Source organism: Cucurbita maxima, unplaced genomic scaffold (genome assembly GCF_002738345.1).
Source record: "Cucurbita maxima cultivar Rimu unplaced genomic scaffold, Cmax_1.0 Cma_Scf00020, whole genome shotgun sequence".
NCBI lineage: Eukaryota > Viridiplantae > Streptophyta > Magnoliopsida > Cucurbitales > Cucurbitaceae > Cucurbita > Cucurbita maxima.
The window spans coordinates 302,235-318,436 of record NW_019272036.1 but is presented as its reverse complement, the minus strand read 5'-3'; the positions used below and the strand labels follow the sequence as shown (position 1 = coordinate 318,436).

Sequence of the window (16,202 nt, the reverse complement as noted above, 5' to 3'; positions counted from 1 at the left end):
AAAAAAAAAAAAAAAAAAAATATATATATATATATATATATATATATCAAGAAGAAAATTGACTTAAAAAAAAGGTTTTGACATTTGAAATATAGGTTTGGAAATTAAATATTTGGCATAATTATTATAATTTTATTCATTAAAATTCCCGAACAAATTTTAATAAAGAACACTCTCGCTTCCTTCCACCCACCGTAAAAAATATTAAAATAATCCTGCCAACGTCCGGTTCTTCTATAAGCCATTCACAATCTGCCACGTATTAATTAGTCGCCCCATCCCTTACAACGAAGCAGCCTTTCACGCCTTTCAAGTCTGCCAGACTGTACGGCCACCGTCATAAAGTAAAGAATCCATTCATTGCGCCTCGTTAATATTTATCTCCCAAACAATATTATAATTTTTATTTAGGACAAAAACAATTCAGATCAAGAAATTCGTTCATTAATATAAATTCCTAAAATATATTTTTCAGCCTTTTAGTATTAATTTGTCCATCGAAATTAAAATACGACAAGTTAAATAATTAATTTTAAATTTTAATTTCTAAATTCCAAACCTAATTTTAACCATGGTAAATTTTTTATGAAGTAAATTGTTCCTATTAGCCACCCATTTGAATATATTCATCGTTTCCTGTAATACATTTTTAGACAATTCAGGTCTGACAATCTTAGACACAATTTTACCGAACCAGCATATAAAATCATAAAAGGAGTTGACTAGTTGTCAAATTCTCTCTACTCAAAAAATTATATGTTATTTAAACTTACTTTCGAAAATCATTTTATCCCTTTTCAAAGGAGGGTTAGAGGCTTGAACATACGTTGCTTGGTCGTAAGTGATGCAAATCTAAGTTAACTTAACTCACACGTTATTGGAAGTGAATGAAGCTCAAAATTTGAGGCAAAAAAAAATGTAATTATGACAAGTGGTATCCAGTAAAAAAAAAAGGGTACGTTGAAATCCGGCTCCGTATATGGCAACCTTGGACAGCTACCAAACTCATCGGTTATACTTCCTTACCTCACAAGCTTCCATATAAAAAAGCTTCCCTCATTCGTCCGTTTTTCCGATTCTACACCTTTGCTCATGCATCACCTCTCTCACATCCGCCAATTCCACCCTTAAAGCTTACGCTATTTTTTATTTTAAATTTAAATTTAAACTATTAATGATACTTGTCGGATTCTTATCGGGTGTGGTTAAGGCCCAACCCGACCTTTCGTTATACGGCCCATTATTATTTTTCTCTACTTTATCTATATATATTCCACATTAGGACTCTCTTCCTAAACCTCTCTAGTCTGCGAAAGATGTGCGGCGGTGCACTTATCTCTGGGATTATAGAAAAAAAGCGCGGTCGGAAGCTTAGTAATGGATCTCTCTGGCCCGACACCGACCATTTTTCCGACCTCCTCGGCCTTGATTATTGCGCCCGTATATTTCGCTCTCTTTAATTTTTGTTTGTTTTTAAATTTAATATATATTTTATTCAGATAATTTTAATATATATTTAGGCAATCCCGTTAGGGATATTGAACTGTGATTTGTTTACTGATTTTGTAGTGAAAACTGAGACACCTCAGAAAAAATGCCGAGCTACGGCGGAGACAGCGGCGGTGCCGGAGCCGGAGAAGACTCGAAAGGCTCGGAAAAATATATACAGAGGAATCCGGCAGCGGCCGTGGGGGAAATGGGCGGCGGAGATTCGAGACCCACAAAAAGGCGTTAGAGTTTGGCTTGGCACTTTCAACACTGCCGAGGAAGCCGCCAGAGCCTACGATGAAGCGGCAAAAAGGATCCGAGGAGAAAAGGCTAAACTCAACTTCGCTCCTCGTCCGCAACCGTTACCGGTGTCGCAGCCTCCGGCGAAAAAACGGTGCGTTGCTCACGAGTTAACTCCAGATTGTTTCAGTTCCACCAGTTCGGCGCCGGCGAGTACACGTGTGAATAACTCGTGTGAGATCGACGGGCTTTACTACGGCGAGGAATTGGCGAGTTTGAGATCTTTCTTGGATCTGGATTTTGAAGAAGAGCAACAACCGAGTCAAGTCGGTGGGAGCGATGAGTTTGGGCAAGCTGTGGAGCTTTGGATGATGGACGACCCGTCGTTGAATGAGGAGAAATTCAGTTCGGTGGTGTAACCGAGATAAACTCATTCGTCCGACATGTCGTTTACTACTAAGTACTGGTGTAATATCTTTTGTTTTTTTTGTTTCGACCTTTTGAACTTAGTTTTGTAGATATACATAGATAGGTTCAATAAAAAGCTTGTGACATGGAAACTCGCTCGTGTTTTTGCCTTCTTTCGTCTTTTGAAACGACATGTCGGCTCCTGTATCAGATCAGATTGCTTCTATTTATAATATTTTCACCATGTTGAGTGGTTTTTGTGTGTTTGACTCTTTTGTCGGATGCCTCTTTCCTTTGTCGTCTCGCCTTGGTCACAGTAATTCAATTACAGTACCTTAATAATATTTTAATTTATTTATTTGATGGGAAATAATATTTAAAAAGGTTGAAGAGCACTGAGACGAAATATTTGAAAGAGGGAAAATTGAAAAGGTTTGGGATTGAGATCCAAAGTGGGGCCTGAGATGAAGAAGAGGGTTGAAAGAGAGGAGAATGAAATTTGTGGTTTGTTCTTTGGGGCTGATTTCAAAATATCTAAGATGGATTTTGTTTTGACATCTTCATCATTGCATCTAATTCTTTGAAATTCAACGGATTCACTATGTTTTCATTTATTTATTTATATCTGTCTTTTTCTTTTGTTTTACTCTCACTATTATAATCTCAAAATAATAGGAGTCTAAGGTTAACTAATAAGATGGCTCAGGTAAAGGTGCAAACAGTCGTGAGGTTTGCTTAGAAGCAGCCACTCTTGAAAGAGTGCGTAATAGATAGCTCATTGATCGAGGGCTCTTACACCAAAGATAAACGGGTCTAAGCGATATGTTGAAGCTGTGGAAGATAAAAATGTATCAATAAGGGAGCGCTTCACTTTAGAGAGAAGCACCAAATCAGAAGCGAGAATATTGGCTTGGGGAACGCAAACATTGGTGAGAATCCAATGCCCAAAAATCTAAACATTGATAACTAATACACTGTATCTAAACATATTTATTGGGAATATGCAAAATGTGCTTATTCGAAGTTGAAATGGTTTCTGGCAAAATTGTGTTTTAAGTTCATTTGAGTTCTAAAAAGAATAAAAGTAGAATCGAAAAGCTTTGGAATGAGTATAGCATTGACAATTGGCTCCAAAACCCATCATCATCTATCTGCACCAAGTTGATGATGACTGAAAAGACTACACAAACTCTCTCAGATATGAATTAAAATCCTTCTTGAATTCCTATCGATCAGGCAAATGAGTACTGAAATCAAAGGAAATTGAACCCAAAACAAATGTTCAACAGAAGTTGGTGTTTTTTTAAATGTAGAAGCTGATAAAGTGATAAAAGTGGAGGTAGATAGATCAACCATTCCCTCATTTTTCCATGTCCGCCTCTCAATCGACATGAGATCTCACAATCCATCCCTCGGGTGTGAGACCTCTCAATCCACCTCGAGCTCACCACTATCAAAAAGCTTGAGATTTGAATCCACCCTTTGCCAGTTGTTGAACTTAAAAAGAATACACACGTACAGCAGCAGACGTTACGGTAGACTACACAAAAAGGTGCTCAAGTTGCCTAATGGTAAAAAAATTGGCCAACCACAATATTAGGAATCAAATTATAACAATGATTCTCCTCCCAATCCATTCAGAGGAGGTCAAATTCATGCATTAAGAACATATGTAAAGCAAGACACAAAAAAAGAGAACAGCATTTTGAAGAGAGAGAGAGAATAACGTGCCAAACGATGAAACCAGGCAGTTCTAAGAAAGGTGAAACCAATGGGTGAAAAACAAGCAAAGGTTTTCTGCCCACAGAATTCTTCTCATGGGCTGAAACGCTTGTCCGTTATAAGAATGATGAAGAACCAGTCGCTGAGAGATGAACTAAATGCCTTAAGGAGCTAAGAAACAATTTACTGAGATAATTTCGAACCAATTTACCGAGATAAAACAATGTGAGTATTTACAGAGATTATATATATGCATAGCAACTGTGAAGAATCGAATACAAGAGATTTGTAGCCAGATTTCTGTTTCGGAGATTGATCATTGAGAGGAGAATTGTACCAATCAACACACAGAGATTAATCTCATGGACAATTTTCCTCGTTCGGAGTTCCTCATTGCTTCACCTGCAAATCTAATAACCTTCTTGAATGCGAAATGCACACAATTTGAGAGCGCGATCCAATAAACCACCTCGTAAACGAAATAATACGCCGGATTAGAAGAGGATGAAGATTCATCCCAATCACTCCCCCCAAATCTATCGAAATTCCAGCCACTTCCGCCGCTACCGCCACCTCCGCCGTACGATCCGTCAAAATCGCCGCCGCCGAATCCGTTGACTTCGCCGCCCTCGGAGTCATCGCTGTATAATCTACGCTTCGTGCGGCGCTTTCTACGGAGAAAAGTCCGAGAGGCCGATCGGCATGAAGTAGATTTGACAGGCGGCGGAGCAATGGTTGCGACGGGGAACAGTGCGGCTGATAACTGAAGAGCTCCGGCGGCGGAATACGGCGCGATCTGGTCGGCGATCGAATCGGTGATGGAGATGTAGTAATTGGATACGAAATCGAGGCGATTGAGGAATTTGGCGAAGCCAACGCCATTGTTGGCAACCATTGAAAGGGTTCCCGCGACCAGGGAGGTATCCATTGAAATGGAAGGATTTCGAATTGCAAAAAAAAATTAATAATAATAATTGGGATTTCGAATACGAGAAATCTAGGGATTTAAAATATGAAGGAAATTGAAGTGAAAATAGAAGGAAAATCGAAGAGGAAAAGTTGTAGAAGGTGAACGAGCCACGCCACGACATTGGAATCCGAAGACGCCGCGTGTTCAAAACGCGAGGCTAGACCAATTCGCTCACGGCAATGGTCCGCCGTCCCAACCTCGTGGGCCGGATGGGCCTGATTTTTAAGTTGGGCTATTGGATAAGGAAGTAAAGCAGGCCCATATATGGCCCGTTTAATTGGAAATAATTTAAAATATGAGAAACGAAAGGATTATCAAATCCGGCCTGAGGGACAGCGTTAAGTCAAGTGCTGGCCTTCATTTCGGCTGTCTTGATAACACTGATGCCACGTGTTTGTAGGAGCAAAGAGTGCGAACGCGACATAATATATTTTTAATTTGGATCCTTCTGGAGAAGTGTTCAGAAGACTCTTAAATTATATTTTTATCTTTTTTTCTATGGTATAAAAATTCTATATATAGCACATGAATAAATTTATTTAAACTTATTAAAAGAATTGAACTATCCCCTTAAAATAGAGAGTTGAATTGCTTTCACGCTTACGATTTTAAAATGCAGTCTATTATCGAGAAAGTTTAGTCTACTCCGACGAGCGCCTCACACCGTTTGATGATTGACTATGATACTATTTTGGTAACAAATTAAGACCACTCTTAGTATATGTTGTCTGCTTTAGCCCGTTATGGACGGTTGTTAACCTCACAATTTTAAAACGCGACTATTAGGAAGAGATTTTGCTCACTTTTTCAAGCGATGCGAAATCTTACCATCCACCCTGCTTGGGACTCAACATTCTCGCTCGTACACTCTTTAGAGTCTAGCTCTGATACCATTTGTAATATGTGCCGATCAAAGAAATAAGATTTAAGATTGACAATTCACAATCTATTTAATAAAAAAAATTTAAAAAGGGAAAATATAACTAAATAATAGTATTAACCCTTTAGGTGAAGTATAAATGAGTCGTTCCAAGACTTGACCTCCAACAATCACCTTATCTATTTATACCGTGACCGGTCTTGAAAAATGACGTATTAATATTATACTATCAATAATATATTTTTATTAAAATATTAATCGCATTTTTTTAAAAAACAATATTATTCATACACTACTTGAGCAAACTAAGCATGGATTTCTCAAATTTGAGCGTAAAAAATAGAAAATAAATAAATTTACAACGACCAGACAAAATGAATTTCCGTCGATCTTCTACTCCATTGTGGATTGACCCGAAGCCCACGTTACCATAAAACCCGCGAAATTCAGACTTTGACGTGTTTCGTGTTGCTTGCAGTTCATAGGCAGGAAAAGGAGAAGGAAAAAGCCTTCAACAAGAAGACGATTCGCGATTTCCCGTTTCTCGAATTTTCTGTTTCTGTTTCTGTTTCTGTTTCTGTTTCTGTTTCTGTGGATTAACAATCTTCAATTGTGGCCGAATTCGATCAAACGAGGCTGCTGTGGCGTTGGACGGATTAGGAATGGGATCGGAGCAGTTGATGGCCGGAGGTGGGCCTCGATATGTTCAAATGCAATCGGAGCAGCCTACAGCTTCGATGTCGTCGTTTTTCTCGTTTCATCATGACGCTCCTGAGCCAACGAGGATTTTCGATGAATTGCCGAAGGCCTCAATTATTTCCGTTTCTCGCCCGGATGCCGGCGATATCAGTCCGATGCTTCTTTCTTACACAATCGAATGCCAGTACAAGCAGGTGCGAGTTTCGCTTTGAATTTCTGTTGTTTTTTTCATTTGATCTTCGTTTTGAGTTTTCGTTTCTGCAGCTGAATTAGTCCACGTTTCAGGCGTTGTTTAATTTGAATTTGGTTTATGAACGTTCAATTGGATTTGTGCGATTGGTTTTGTTTTCTCGTGAAGAATTCAGGGGAAATCGAATAGGTTAATGGTAGGATTATGTATATTTTATCGACGACTTATCTCAAGTTTAGAGTGCGTATCGAATTGAATTTAGAGCTTTATTTCGACACCCTATTGCTAATTTTGAATCATGATGATTGATATCCTTCCGTGTTCTACCAAAACACCCGAGCAGAAGTAAGAGTTACCACATGGTTTGCCTCGCCAATATTCCTGCTGCAGTCTTGTGATTTTTTTCCTCTTCATTTTGAGATTTTTTTTTTTATCTTTTCAGTTTTGAGCCTTTCCTGGTTTAACTGTATTTTGTTTTCCTGCAATAGTTTAAATGGCGCATGTTGAAGAAAGCTTCCCATGTATTCTATTTACATTTTGCACTAAAGAAACGGGCATTCATTGAGGAAATTCACGAGAAGCAAGAACAGGTATGTGTACGATGGTCTATATAGTTGTATGGTTGTCTTTGTAACGAGAGACACTTCTTTTATTGAGAAAAGATGAAAGAATACAAGGAGCATACAAAAATAAAACCAACCCGCCAAAAGAAGCCAAACTCAAACGGAAAAGGGCTCCAACGAAGCAAACAAGACCTGAAGTGTAATTACAAAATCCTTTTACACTGAGTCCCAAAGGGAGACATGAAATCGAACCAGGGGCTAAACTTCATCCCAGGACCTCTCAACCTCGCTAAAAAAATCTATTATTTTCAACCTCTCTAAAAGCTCTATAGTTGTATGGTTGCTGTCGATACACGGTGATTTGGTTTGATCACGTGAATTCTTGGGTGTTTAACGCTCTGGTGCTTTTGAAATTTTAGATCAGTTATTGTTAGTACAAATGTTTGGGGTTTTGATGTAGTCTTCATTGGAACGTTATATTAAAGGTTAAAGAATGGCTTCAAAATCTAGGAATAGGAGAACACACGACAGTGATCCAAGATGAGGATGGACCAGATGATGAAGCCAATCCTCTGCATCATGATGAAAGTTCTAAAAATAGGTATTTTTCAGCTTTGCTCAAAGCAAAATTGGAAGAATTTGTTCATGTAGCCTTTTTCAATTGTACGTGAATGCTATTACTCATATGGGTGTATTACTTCATTACAGGGATGTTCCGTCCAGTGCTGCCCTGCCTATCATTCGGCCTGCCTTAGGAAGGCAGCATTCTATGTCTGATAGAGCTAAGACTGCAATGCAAGGGTACCTGAATCACTTCTTGAGTAACATGGATATTGTCAACTCTCGAGAGGTATAGGTGAATCCACTGTATAAGCTCCTTTTTTAGTGAACTTTAATGTTCTTTTTAAAGTCTGTTTATTCTCTTGGATTTTCTTAATGAAAGCTTGGTTTTTTGTGGAAAAAAATGTTGTACGAGTTAAATTGATGATTTTATACTTGATACAACAACATTTGGTCGTCAAGAAATTCATGGGATACTTAACATTGCAGTTGTAGGTAGTTAGTTTAGTCTTGATAAAGTTTCTAGCTATCACCAATAATAATTTTTATTGGCATTTACTACTGCATTAATATTTTATAATTTATATTATTATAGAACTGTTTGGTGCTGAGAATCTCTTACTGAAATGAAGTTCTTGTGGGGTACTTGGCAATTACATCCAAACTGGAACTTTTGGCTACCTTCAAGATGTTTTTTCTCTTCCTTAAAATTTATGTTCTATTTACAATTGGTATACTGAGTCGATATTTCTTGAGAATAATTACTTTATTTGTCTTCTGCCTGAGTTGAATGAGTAGTTCTAGATTTCTAATTAGATTGTTTTTTCCCATTATTTAGTAGTTTTTATCTTGATTCACTTTTTCATCACAAAATGTGGTGCAATAGAATTTTTTGAACCTAATCAAGGGGAATGCAAAGCTTTGCATTAAAGTTGACTACGTTTTGATTCTTTCAACCTCCGTTTGGGTGTTTACTTTTTCTTAATGAACCTGTGTATTTTTTTATTTATTTAAAAAAGCCTTGGCATTTATGGGAGAAACTTTTTATCTGATCCTGGTCAATGCTTCATAATGAGCAAGATGCATTTTTATCTATAGATTTACTTTTACATTCACGATGCCATAATGCATGTACGTTCATATAGAAAACCACAGATTGACTAGTCTCTGTGTCTAAGATACGTATTTTAATTGTTTGATATTTGACTTTTAAGTCATATTGCATCAAGTGTAAACCATTTTTTCCTCATTTATGATCAATTTTTATTATTATAATTCCTTTTAAATTCATAAACTGTAGGTTTGCAGGTTTTTGGAGGTCTCTAAGTTATCATTTTCACCAGAATACGGCCCAAAGTTGAAAGAGGATTATGTTATGGTGAAGCATCTACCTAAAATTGCACGGGAAGATGACGCTAGGAAATGCTGCCTATGCCGGTGTTTTGGTTGTTGTAATGACAATTGGCAAAAGGTAAGGGGCTTATTCCTTAGTTTTATGTCTGGGTTTCCTTCATATGGTGTTTCAAGTGACCAAACAAGTTTGATAGGTTGCATGTTGGCTTCTTCTTATCCTCCTCCTCCTCCTCCTCCTCCTCCTGTATGTTTGTATGTTAAGTATGTCTTGTTATAATTTTCGTTCTAATGTCTTTCGCCTATCATGTGCTTTATACAAGACCTGTATCAAATTGTGAACATGTAATATTTTTGTTTTGACTTGAAGACATGAGAATTTGTTTATTAAGCCTATATCAGGATTAAGATTCTCCCAGCTCATATGTGATAATTAAATGTTGTAGCCAGGAGCTGAAAGTCTTACCTAATTGTGTTTTCTGTAGCAGAGACCTAAATTTATAGGTATGCTGGTAGAACCATGCCCACACACACAAAACAAAAGAACTCGTGCAGGATGTTCTCTTATTTTTCTCCTTCCATGGAGGTTTTCTTTTAAATGCTTGTTTCCTCTTCCAAGTTCCAACTTTCTTTTATAAAGGTTTAACGAAATGTAGCTGGATTTTTCTTGGGTTTGCATCACAATCATGTCATGAGCTGTGGCTTCTCTGAGTTTTGATTATTCAAATAACTACGAAAGAAACTACTGGTTGTGTGTTATGCTTTCTGTTGTCATTTACACTGATGATGGTATCATGGAAATCTTCTGGAGTTGGACTAACTTTGCTTCTTTCCTTCTCGTCTCTTTCTACTAATGTTATAGTAATTTCTTGTTTTGGCATATGGACCTTCTTACTGTAATTGGAAAATTTGACATATTGAGACTGCTGTGGTGTATTAGAACAACTTATTAATTGATCAACTTTAAATATACAAGTTTGTGTTGTTGGTTGAATTTTGTAGGTGTGGGCTGTATTAAAGCCTGGTTTTTTGGCCTTATTGGGAGATCCTTTTGACACTCAACCAATGGATATAATAGTTTTTGATGTGCTACCTACTTCTGATGCCAATGGAGATGGACGAGTATCTTTGGCAAAGGAAATTAAGGAGCGAAATCCATTACGACATTCATTTAAGGTAGTGAAATTTTGTGCGTTGATTGAACCTTGTATAATGTTGGTTATTTTAATTTGTTCTGTTTCTAAATATGATGCTGGTCTTTTGCCCCCTATGTGGTTGCAAATAAGACGGATTTTACTTTTGCCAGTATTCATGACGTTGCGATAAACTTTTGTTTGTGATGGAATTTTGTGCTAATAAATTTTTTCTTATTGAGAGTTAAATCCGTGATTTGAAATGTTAGGTGACATGTGGAAATAGGAGTATTAGGATAAGAGCAAAGAACGGATCCAAGGTTAAAGACTGGGTTGCTGCAATTAATGATGCGGGACTGAGGCCTCCTGAGGGATGGTGTCATCCTCACCGTTTTGGTTCTTTTGCTCCTCCAAGGGGTTTGACAGACGATGGTAGTAAGGCTCAGTGGTTCATCGATGGTCAAGCAGCTTTTGAAGCTATTGCCTTTTCCATTGAACGTGCAAAATCAGAGGTATTCTTTTTCTCCCTCTCCTTTAACCCTTCTCTTTAATTTAAGACCCTGAATTGGTCATACAGTCATTATTTTTGTTTCGTTTCCTATTAAAGAAAAAAAAAAAATCATTAGTTTTGTGGGCAGTTACTGTTGGCTGATTTTGGGGTCTTTTGCAGATTTTCATTTGCGGCTGGTGGCTTTGTCCAGAATTGTATCTGCGGCGTCCTTTTATTTCAAATGCTTCATCTAGGCTCGATGCTTTGCTTGAAGCAAAAGCTAAGGAAGGGGTTCAGGTACCTTTCGGAATTCTCATATATTTTTATAATATGAATTGATGAATATCTTATTAGTTATTTTGATATAAACTCAATGAATTTATTCTTGGAGCATTCAAATTTCATGGCCTTTTGATGATTTAATTGTATGGGGATGTTAAGAGTTGAAAATAAATTGCAATTATTTAGGTATCTTCCCATGAATATGGCACAGATTCCTCAAGTCATCCAACTCATCTTTCATGGCATCTACCCATGAATTTGCCCCAAATTCCAAGTCAATCGTATGTGGAATTAAAAATTGTAATAATATTCTCAAAGATGTATCTATTCCTTAATCTTTTTATTCATTTTCTTTTGAAGAACTGAGATAGAGAGAATTTTGAATTACTATTCTGGTTGTAAAAAACTTACCTACTACATTCCAACAAAATAGCTGTCCATCGATCTAGACGCAACTAGGCATGGAATAGATAAAAATTTAAAATAATTATTCTATTCTCTTGCTCTCTTAATGTTTCAAAACTTACGTGCCATATACATTACATTAGTGCACTATTAATGTATTGCTTTCTCTCTCTTAATACACTGTATTAATCTTATCTCTGACGACATGAATTTGTGTAATGTTTATACAGATATACATTCTTCTCTACAAAGAGGTTGCCCTTGCCTTAAAGATTAACAGTGTTTATAGCAAGAAAAAACTTCTAGGCATCCATGAGAATGTGAGAGTATTACGCTATCCTGACCACTTCTCCAGTGGTGTGTATTTATGGTATGTGTTCAGTATCTTCTTTTTGTGGACATAGTCTATAAGTTAAGTTTCAAATAGGTCTAGACTTTTCAACATCTAATATTTTTGAGTGGTTTGTATAGGTCCCACCATGAAAAACTTGTCATTGTCGATTATCATATTTGCTTTATTGGAGGACTGGATTTATGCTTTGGTCGTTATGATACACCAGAACATAAAGTTGGTGATCGTCCTCCTTCAGTATGGCCCGGGAAGGACTACTATAATCCAAGGTAAGTACTTCTGTTCTCTGCTGCTCAAACATTTTTCCTGGAAATTTCTTGGGTAATTGTTACATTTGAACTTGGATTATTCCATTTGTAACAGCGGTTCTATTGAGTTGCAAAGATGATAAATAGTTATGATTATTTGAGTAGAACAATATTTGGCTGCATTCTGGTATACAGGAATTTTCTTGCATACCACCATTAAATTATTGATAGCAATGAGAGAGAAATCATAGTCAGGAGAGAGAGAAAGGAGGAAGATATTTTCTCTCTCGGTGGTGTGCTGGAAGATTTCTGCACTCGTGTATGCAGCCAAGTATTATTATTCTATTTAAGAATTTTCATGCCGTTAGAATTCTGTTTTTCTTTTTATTCCTGGTAATGATTTCTGCATAATTTTGCTAATTTCACGTATTTATCAACTCAGGGAATCTGAGCCAAATTCATGGGAAGATACCATGAAAGATGAGTTGGATCGTGGTAAATATCCTCGCATGCCTTGGCATGATGTCCACTGTGCACTTTGGGGACCACCTTGTCGAGACTTAGCTAGACATTTTGTCCAACGCTGGAATTATGCTAAGGTTGGTGTTCATTGATACTCTTGTAAAAATAGTTTTGACCCTTTATCCTAATCGAAATATACGTATTCCTGCAGAGAAACAAAGCCCCAAATGAGCAGGCAATTCCATTACTTATGCCTCAGCATCATATGGTCATTCCTCATTACTTGTGGAATACCCGAGAATTGGAGGTTGAAAGGAAGAGTTTTGACAATTCTCAAGAATCAACAGTACAGGATTCATTTTCTCGAGGATCATCTTCTCACGATATTCCTTTGCTTTTACCTCAAGAGGCTGATGGACAGGATTCTCAAAATGAAGGTCCAAAATCAAATGGACTGGAGCCCATTGCTAATCCCCTCGATCAGCCTAGTAAGATCAGCAGCAGTCTCTCGTTCTCTTTTAGGAAGATCAAAGTTGAACCCTTAGGACCAGATATGCCTCTGAAAGGCTTTGTTGATGATCTCGACCATTTGGATTCCCATGGAAAGTTGTCTGGAGATGGGAAAACACATCATCGTGTCAAAAGCTCAGAGTTGGAGTGGTGGGAAACACAAGACAGGGGACATGGTGGCTTTGCAGATGAATCCGGACAAGTTGGTCCGTGTGCTTCATGTCGTTGCCAGGTGAGTGGCATGAAGAGGATATTCAAAATTTTACATTTGTGAATTGAAGTGCTGCACAATTATATAGGGTTCTGGCTTTGATCAGCGAATTGGTGATGTTCACGGTTGCAAATGCACTTTACTATGTACATTAGTAGCTAAACTCATAGCAATTGGGATTATCTGAACTCCCTTTTTGTTTATTTAGACCTTATGCATATCCAAATTTTGCAACTCGCCTGTACAAATATTAATTAAGTGAAGCATCCTTGATTTGGTGGTAAATTGTTCTATTGCTAATGTCCGCTCCTTTCAGGTCATCAGAAGTGTCAGTCAATGGTCTGCTGGGACGAGTCAAACTGAAGAGAGCATTCACATTGCGTACTGCTCTCTTATAGAGAAAGCAGAACATTTTGTCTATATTGAGGTATATGATTTTTTACTTGTAGTCTTGTTATTGAATAGTACCTTCTCTTTTTTATTTTCTGTTCTTTATGCTTTTAATCTTCTTCATTTTTTAACTGAACATGCTGATATTTAATTCCTTGTAGTCGGATCCATTACAATCTGTATCTTAGGACATATTATCTGTTACTTGTGAAATATTGTTGTTGAAATTAACTGGTTTTATACACTTAATCAATGGTATTGATACTTGATTCTTTTTTTTTTTTTTTTTTCCCAGAATCAATTTTTTATATCAGGCCTCTCAGGAGATGATTCAATACGGAATCGTGTTTTAGAAGCATTATACCGTCGCATAATGAGAGCTTACCGTGAAAAGAAAATTTTTAGGGTCATTATTGTAATTCCACTATTGCCTGGATTTCAGGTTCTAGTTCTTGGACATTACCCACTCTCGTCTTTTGCTGGCTTATTGTTTGAGTTTATATTTCTTTTCTCCAATCTGAATCTTGAGTTTGACAGGGAGGACTGGATGACAGTGGTGCAGCATCGGTTAGAGCAATAATGCATTGGCAGTATCGAACTATATGTCGAGGACAAAATTCAATATTCCATAATCTTTATGATCTTCTTGGTTCAAAAGTTCATGATTATATATCATTTTATGGCCTCAGATCTTATGGTAAACTGTTTGATGGTGGTCCTGTGGCTACAAGCCAGGTATATATTTTTCCTTGAATGGCTTTGTTTAATATACTAAAATGATGCATATAGTTTTTAGCGTGACATGTTGTGAATTTAGGTGTACGTGCATAGTAAAATTATGATCGTAGATGATTGTATTGCTTTGATTGGATCGGCTAACATCAATGACAGGAGTTTACTCGGTTCTAGAGATTCTGAGGTCACCACTTCTCTAAGTTCTCAATACTCTCTCTGAAAAAGCTTTGAACGAGTTCGATAACTAATATACTTTCTTCTCTCAGATTGCTATTGTGATTGAAGATAAGGAACTTATCAATTCATATATGGGAGGACAACCATGGAAAGCGGGAAAGTTTTGTTGGAGTCTCCGCCTCTCTCTTTGGTCTGAACATCTTGGTCTTCGTCCTGGACAGGTTAGTGGGTGGCGAATAGGAAGCAGGATTTTTACAGTTTCAATGCTTGAATTTAAATGTTTAACCATTTGTTGTGTCTTAAGTGGCTGATTATGATGTGATTTTGTTTTCTCCAGATCAATCAAATAGTTGACCCAGTTTCTGACTCAACCTACAAGGATACATGGATGGGAACTGCTAAGGTGAGAAAAACTAAAGAGATTAATAGCTTTAGAATTTGGATAAGAATTCAAACCTTTACTGAGGAGAAATGAAAAATTGAATGAAAGCTTTGAAAAAACAACATTTATATATATATAAAAACTAAACGATTATCAATCGAGACCTTTATAGTTTAGATTTATTTATTGTCATTTGCGGTTGGCCAACGTTTTTGAAGACTTGGTGGTTGGGTCATCAACATAATATCTAGTTTCTTTTACCAAAAATGTATTTATTCCGATTACGACTTATGAAATAGGATAAGGTGGTTGTCCAATGAAAATAGTTGAGGTATGTACAAGTTGGTTAGAAGATTAACAGATATTAAAGAAACTTGGAGCTTGGAATAAACGTTTTCATTCTTCTTTCATGTTGCTACCCATTATTAGCATTAGATTTCTATTGTAGATATATTTAATTTTTGATAGTATTGAATTTTTGGAGCACAACTGATGATCTTTTGAACAGACGAACACGACAATATACCAAGATGTATTTTCTTGTCTACCCAACGACCTCATAAATTCCAGGTACGATTTATACTTAAGTTCCAAAGTGGGTCGAATCCTGATTATTTCTTCTCGATATAACGATCTGTACCTGGATTTAAAAACAGAGCTGGACTGAGGCAAAGTGTGGCTTTCTGGAAAGAGAGGTTGGGGCACACCACAATAGATTTAGGAATTGCACCGGAGAGGCTTGAGTTTTACAAGAATGGAGAAATTGAAAGGATTGATCCAATGGAGAGATTAAGTTCAGTGAAGGGACATCTTGTCTCCTTCCCATTGGAATTCCTGAGCAAAGAAGATTTAAGACCTGTGTTCAATGAGAGTGAGTACTATGCATCTCAAGTTTTTCATTAACAACTTTATAATAATAGCCCTCTTTTTGTTAGGCCAACTTAATTAGTTTATGGTTAAATCAAATGATGCATTATAATTTATTTCCCATTTCTTAAAAGAAAAAAATAAGAGAGAGAGAGAGAGAGAGAGAGACAGAAAGGCACATTTACAACAGAAATTAGGACTCTTTTGTAATACTCATTCAATTAATTGAAGACTGCTGTCCTAATTTGGGCATTTAGTGTGTCATTTTCTTCTCTTCCTCGTTGGATTACAACCTTGTATTGTACGAATCAACGAATGAAAGGCTTTGAATTTATAGGTTATTTCAATATTCATATGTAACCTTCTTATTTATGAATATATATTTAGATAGAGATGATAATAATCAAAAGTGAAATTGTTTTTTTATAGGATTGCTCACATCCATCGACTCAACTCTTTCATTGGCCAATTCTTATTTATTTGCTAA

General features: G+C 36.8%; 3 protein-coding genes across 4 annotated transcripts; 2 read left to right on the top strand and 1 right to left on the bottom strand.

Moving 5' to 3' along the window:
* The first annotated feature begins 1,275 nt into the window (after positions 1-1,275).
* Positions 1,276-2,403, top strand: LOC111494435 (ethylene-responsive transcription factor RAP2-3). Its single transcript, XM_023144383.1, has 2 exons — positions 1,276-1,440; positions 1,570-2,403. Exons 1-2 carry the CDS (start codon positions 1,317-1,319, stop codon positions 2,145-2,147), a joined length of 702 nt encoding a protein of 233 aa, XP_023000151.1. The 5' UTR covers positions 1,276-1,316; the 3' UTR covers positions 2,148-2,403.
* Positions 2,404-4,009: 1,606 nt separating this feature from the next.
* On the bottom strand, positions 4,010-5,224 carry LOC111494437. The gene has a single exon (XM_023144385.1). It carries the CDS (start codon positions 4,784-4,786, stop codon positions 4,199-4,201), a length of 588 nt encoding a protein of 195 aa, XP_023000153.1. The 5' UTR covers positions 4,787-5,224; the 3' UTR covers positions 4,010-4,198.
* An 810-nt stretch (positions 5,225-6,034) lies between these two features.
* On the top strand, positions 6,035-15,975 carry LOC111494428 (phospholipase D zeta 1). 2 transcript variants are annotated; one of them, XM_023144374.1, is made up of 21 exons: positions 6,035-6,258; positions 6,295-6,601; positions 7,086-7,187; positions 7,646-7,761; positions 7,869-8,010; positions 9,022-9,192; positions 10,074-10,247; positions 10,474-10,716; positions 10,875-10,991; positions 11,612-11,751; positions 11,853-12,002; positions 12,424-12,580; positions 12,655-13,185; positions 13,481-13,591; positions 13,850-13,996; positions 14,092-14,289; positions 14,372-14,473; positions 14,556-14,687; positions 14,804-14,869; positions 15,357-15,418; positions 15,505-15,975. In XM_023144374.1, the coding sequence occupies exons 2-21, from the start codon at positions 6,371-6,373 to the stop codon at positions 15,749-15,751; spliced, it is 3,339 nt and encodes a 1,112-aa protein (XP_023000142.1). In that variant the 5' UTR covers positions 6,035-6,258; positions 6,295-6,370; the 3' UTR covers positions 15,752-15,975. The 2 variants fall into 2 exon arrangements, with proteins under 2 accessions (XP_023000142.1, XP_023000143.1); XM_023144375.1 differs by lacking the exons at positions 6,035-6,258; positions 6,295-6,601; positions 7,086-7,187; positions 7,646-7,761 and having other exon boundaries at positions 7,928-8,010; positions 9,030-9,192.
* The last annotated feature ends 227 nt before the right edge of the window (positions 15,976-16,202 follow it).

Coding starts and splice junctions, on each gene's coding strand:
- LOC111494435 (XM_023144383.1), top strand. CDS start 1,317: ATGTGCGGCGGTGCACTTATCTCTGGGATTATAGAAAAAAAGCGCGGT. Junction 1,441..1,569: donor CGGCCTTGATTATTGCGCCC/GTATATTTCGCT, acceptor CTGATTTTGTAG/TGAAAACTGAGACACCTCAG.
- LOC111494437 (XM_023144385.1), bottom strand. CDS start 4,786: ATGGATACCTCCCTGGTCGCGGGAACCCTTTCAATGGTTGCCAACAAT.
- LOC111494428 (XM_023144374.1), top strand. CDS start 6,371: ATGGGATCGGAGCAGTTGATGGCCGGAGGTGGGCCTCGATATGTTCAA. Junction 13,186..13,480: donor GTGCTTCATGTCGTTGCCAG/GTGAGTGGCATG, acceptor CGCTCCTTTCAG/GTCATCAGAAGTGTCAGTCA. Junction 13,592..13,849: donor AACATTTTGTCTATATTGAG/GTATATGATTTT, acceptor TTTTTTTCCCAG/AATCAATTTTTTATATCAGG.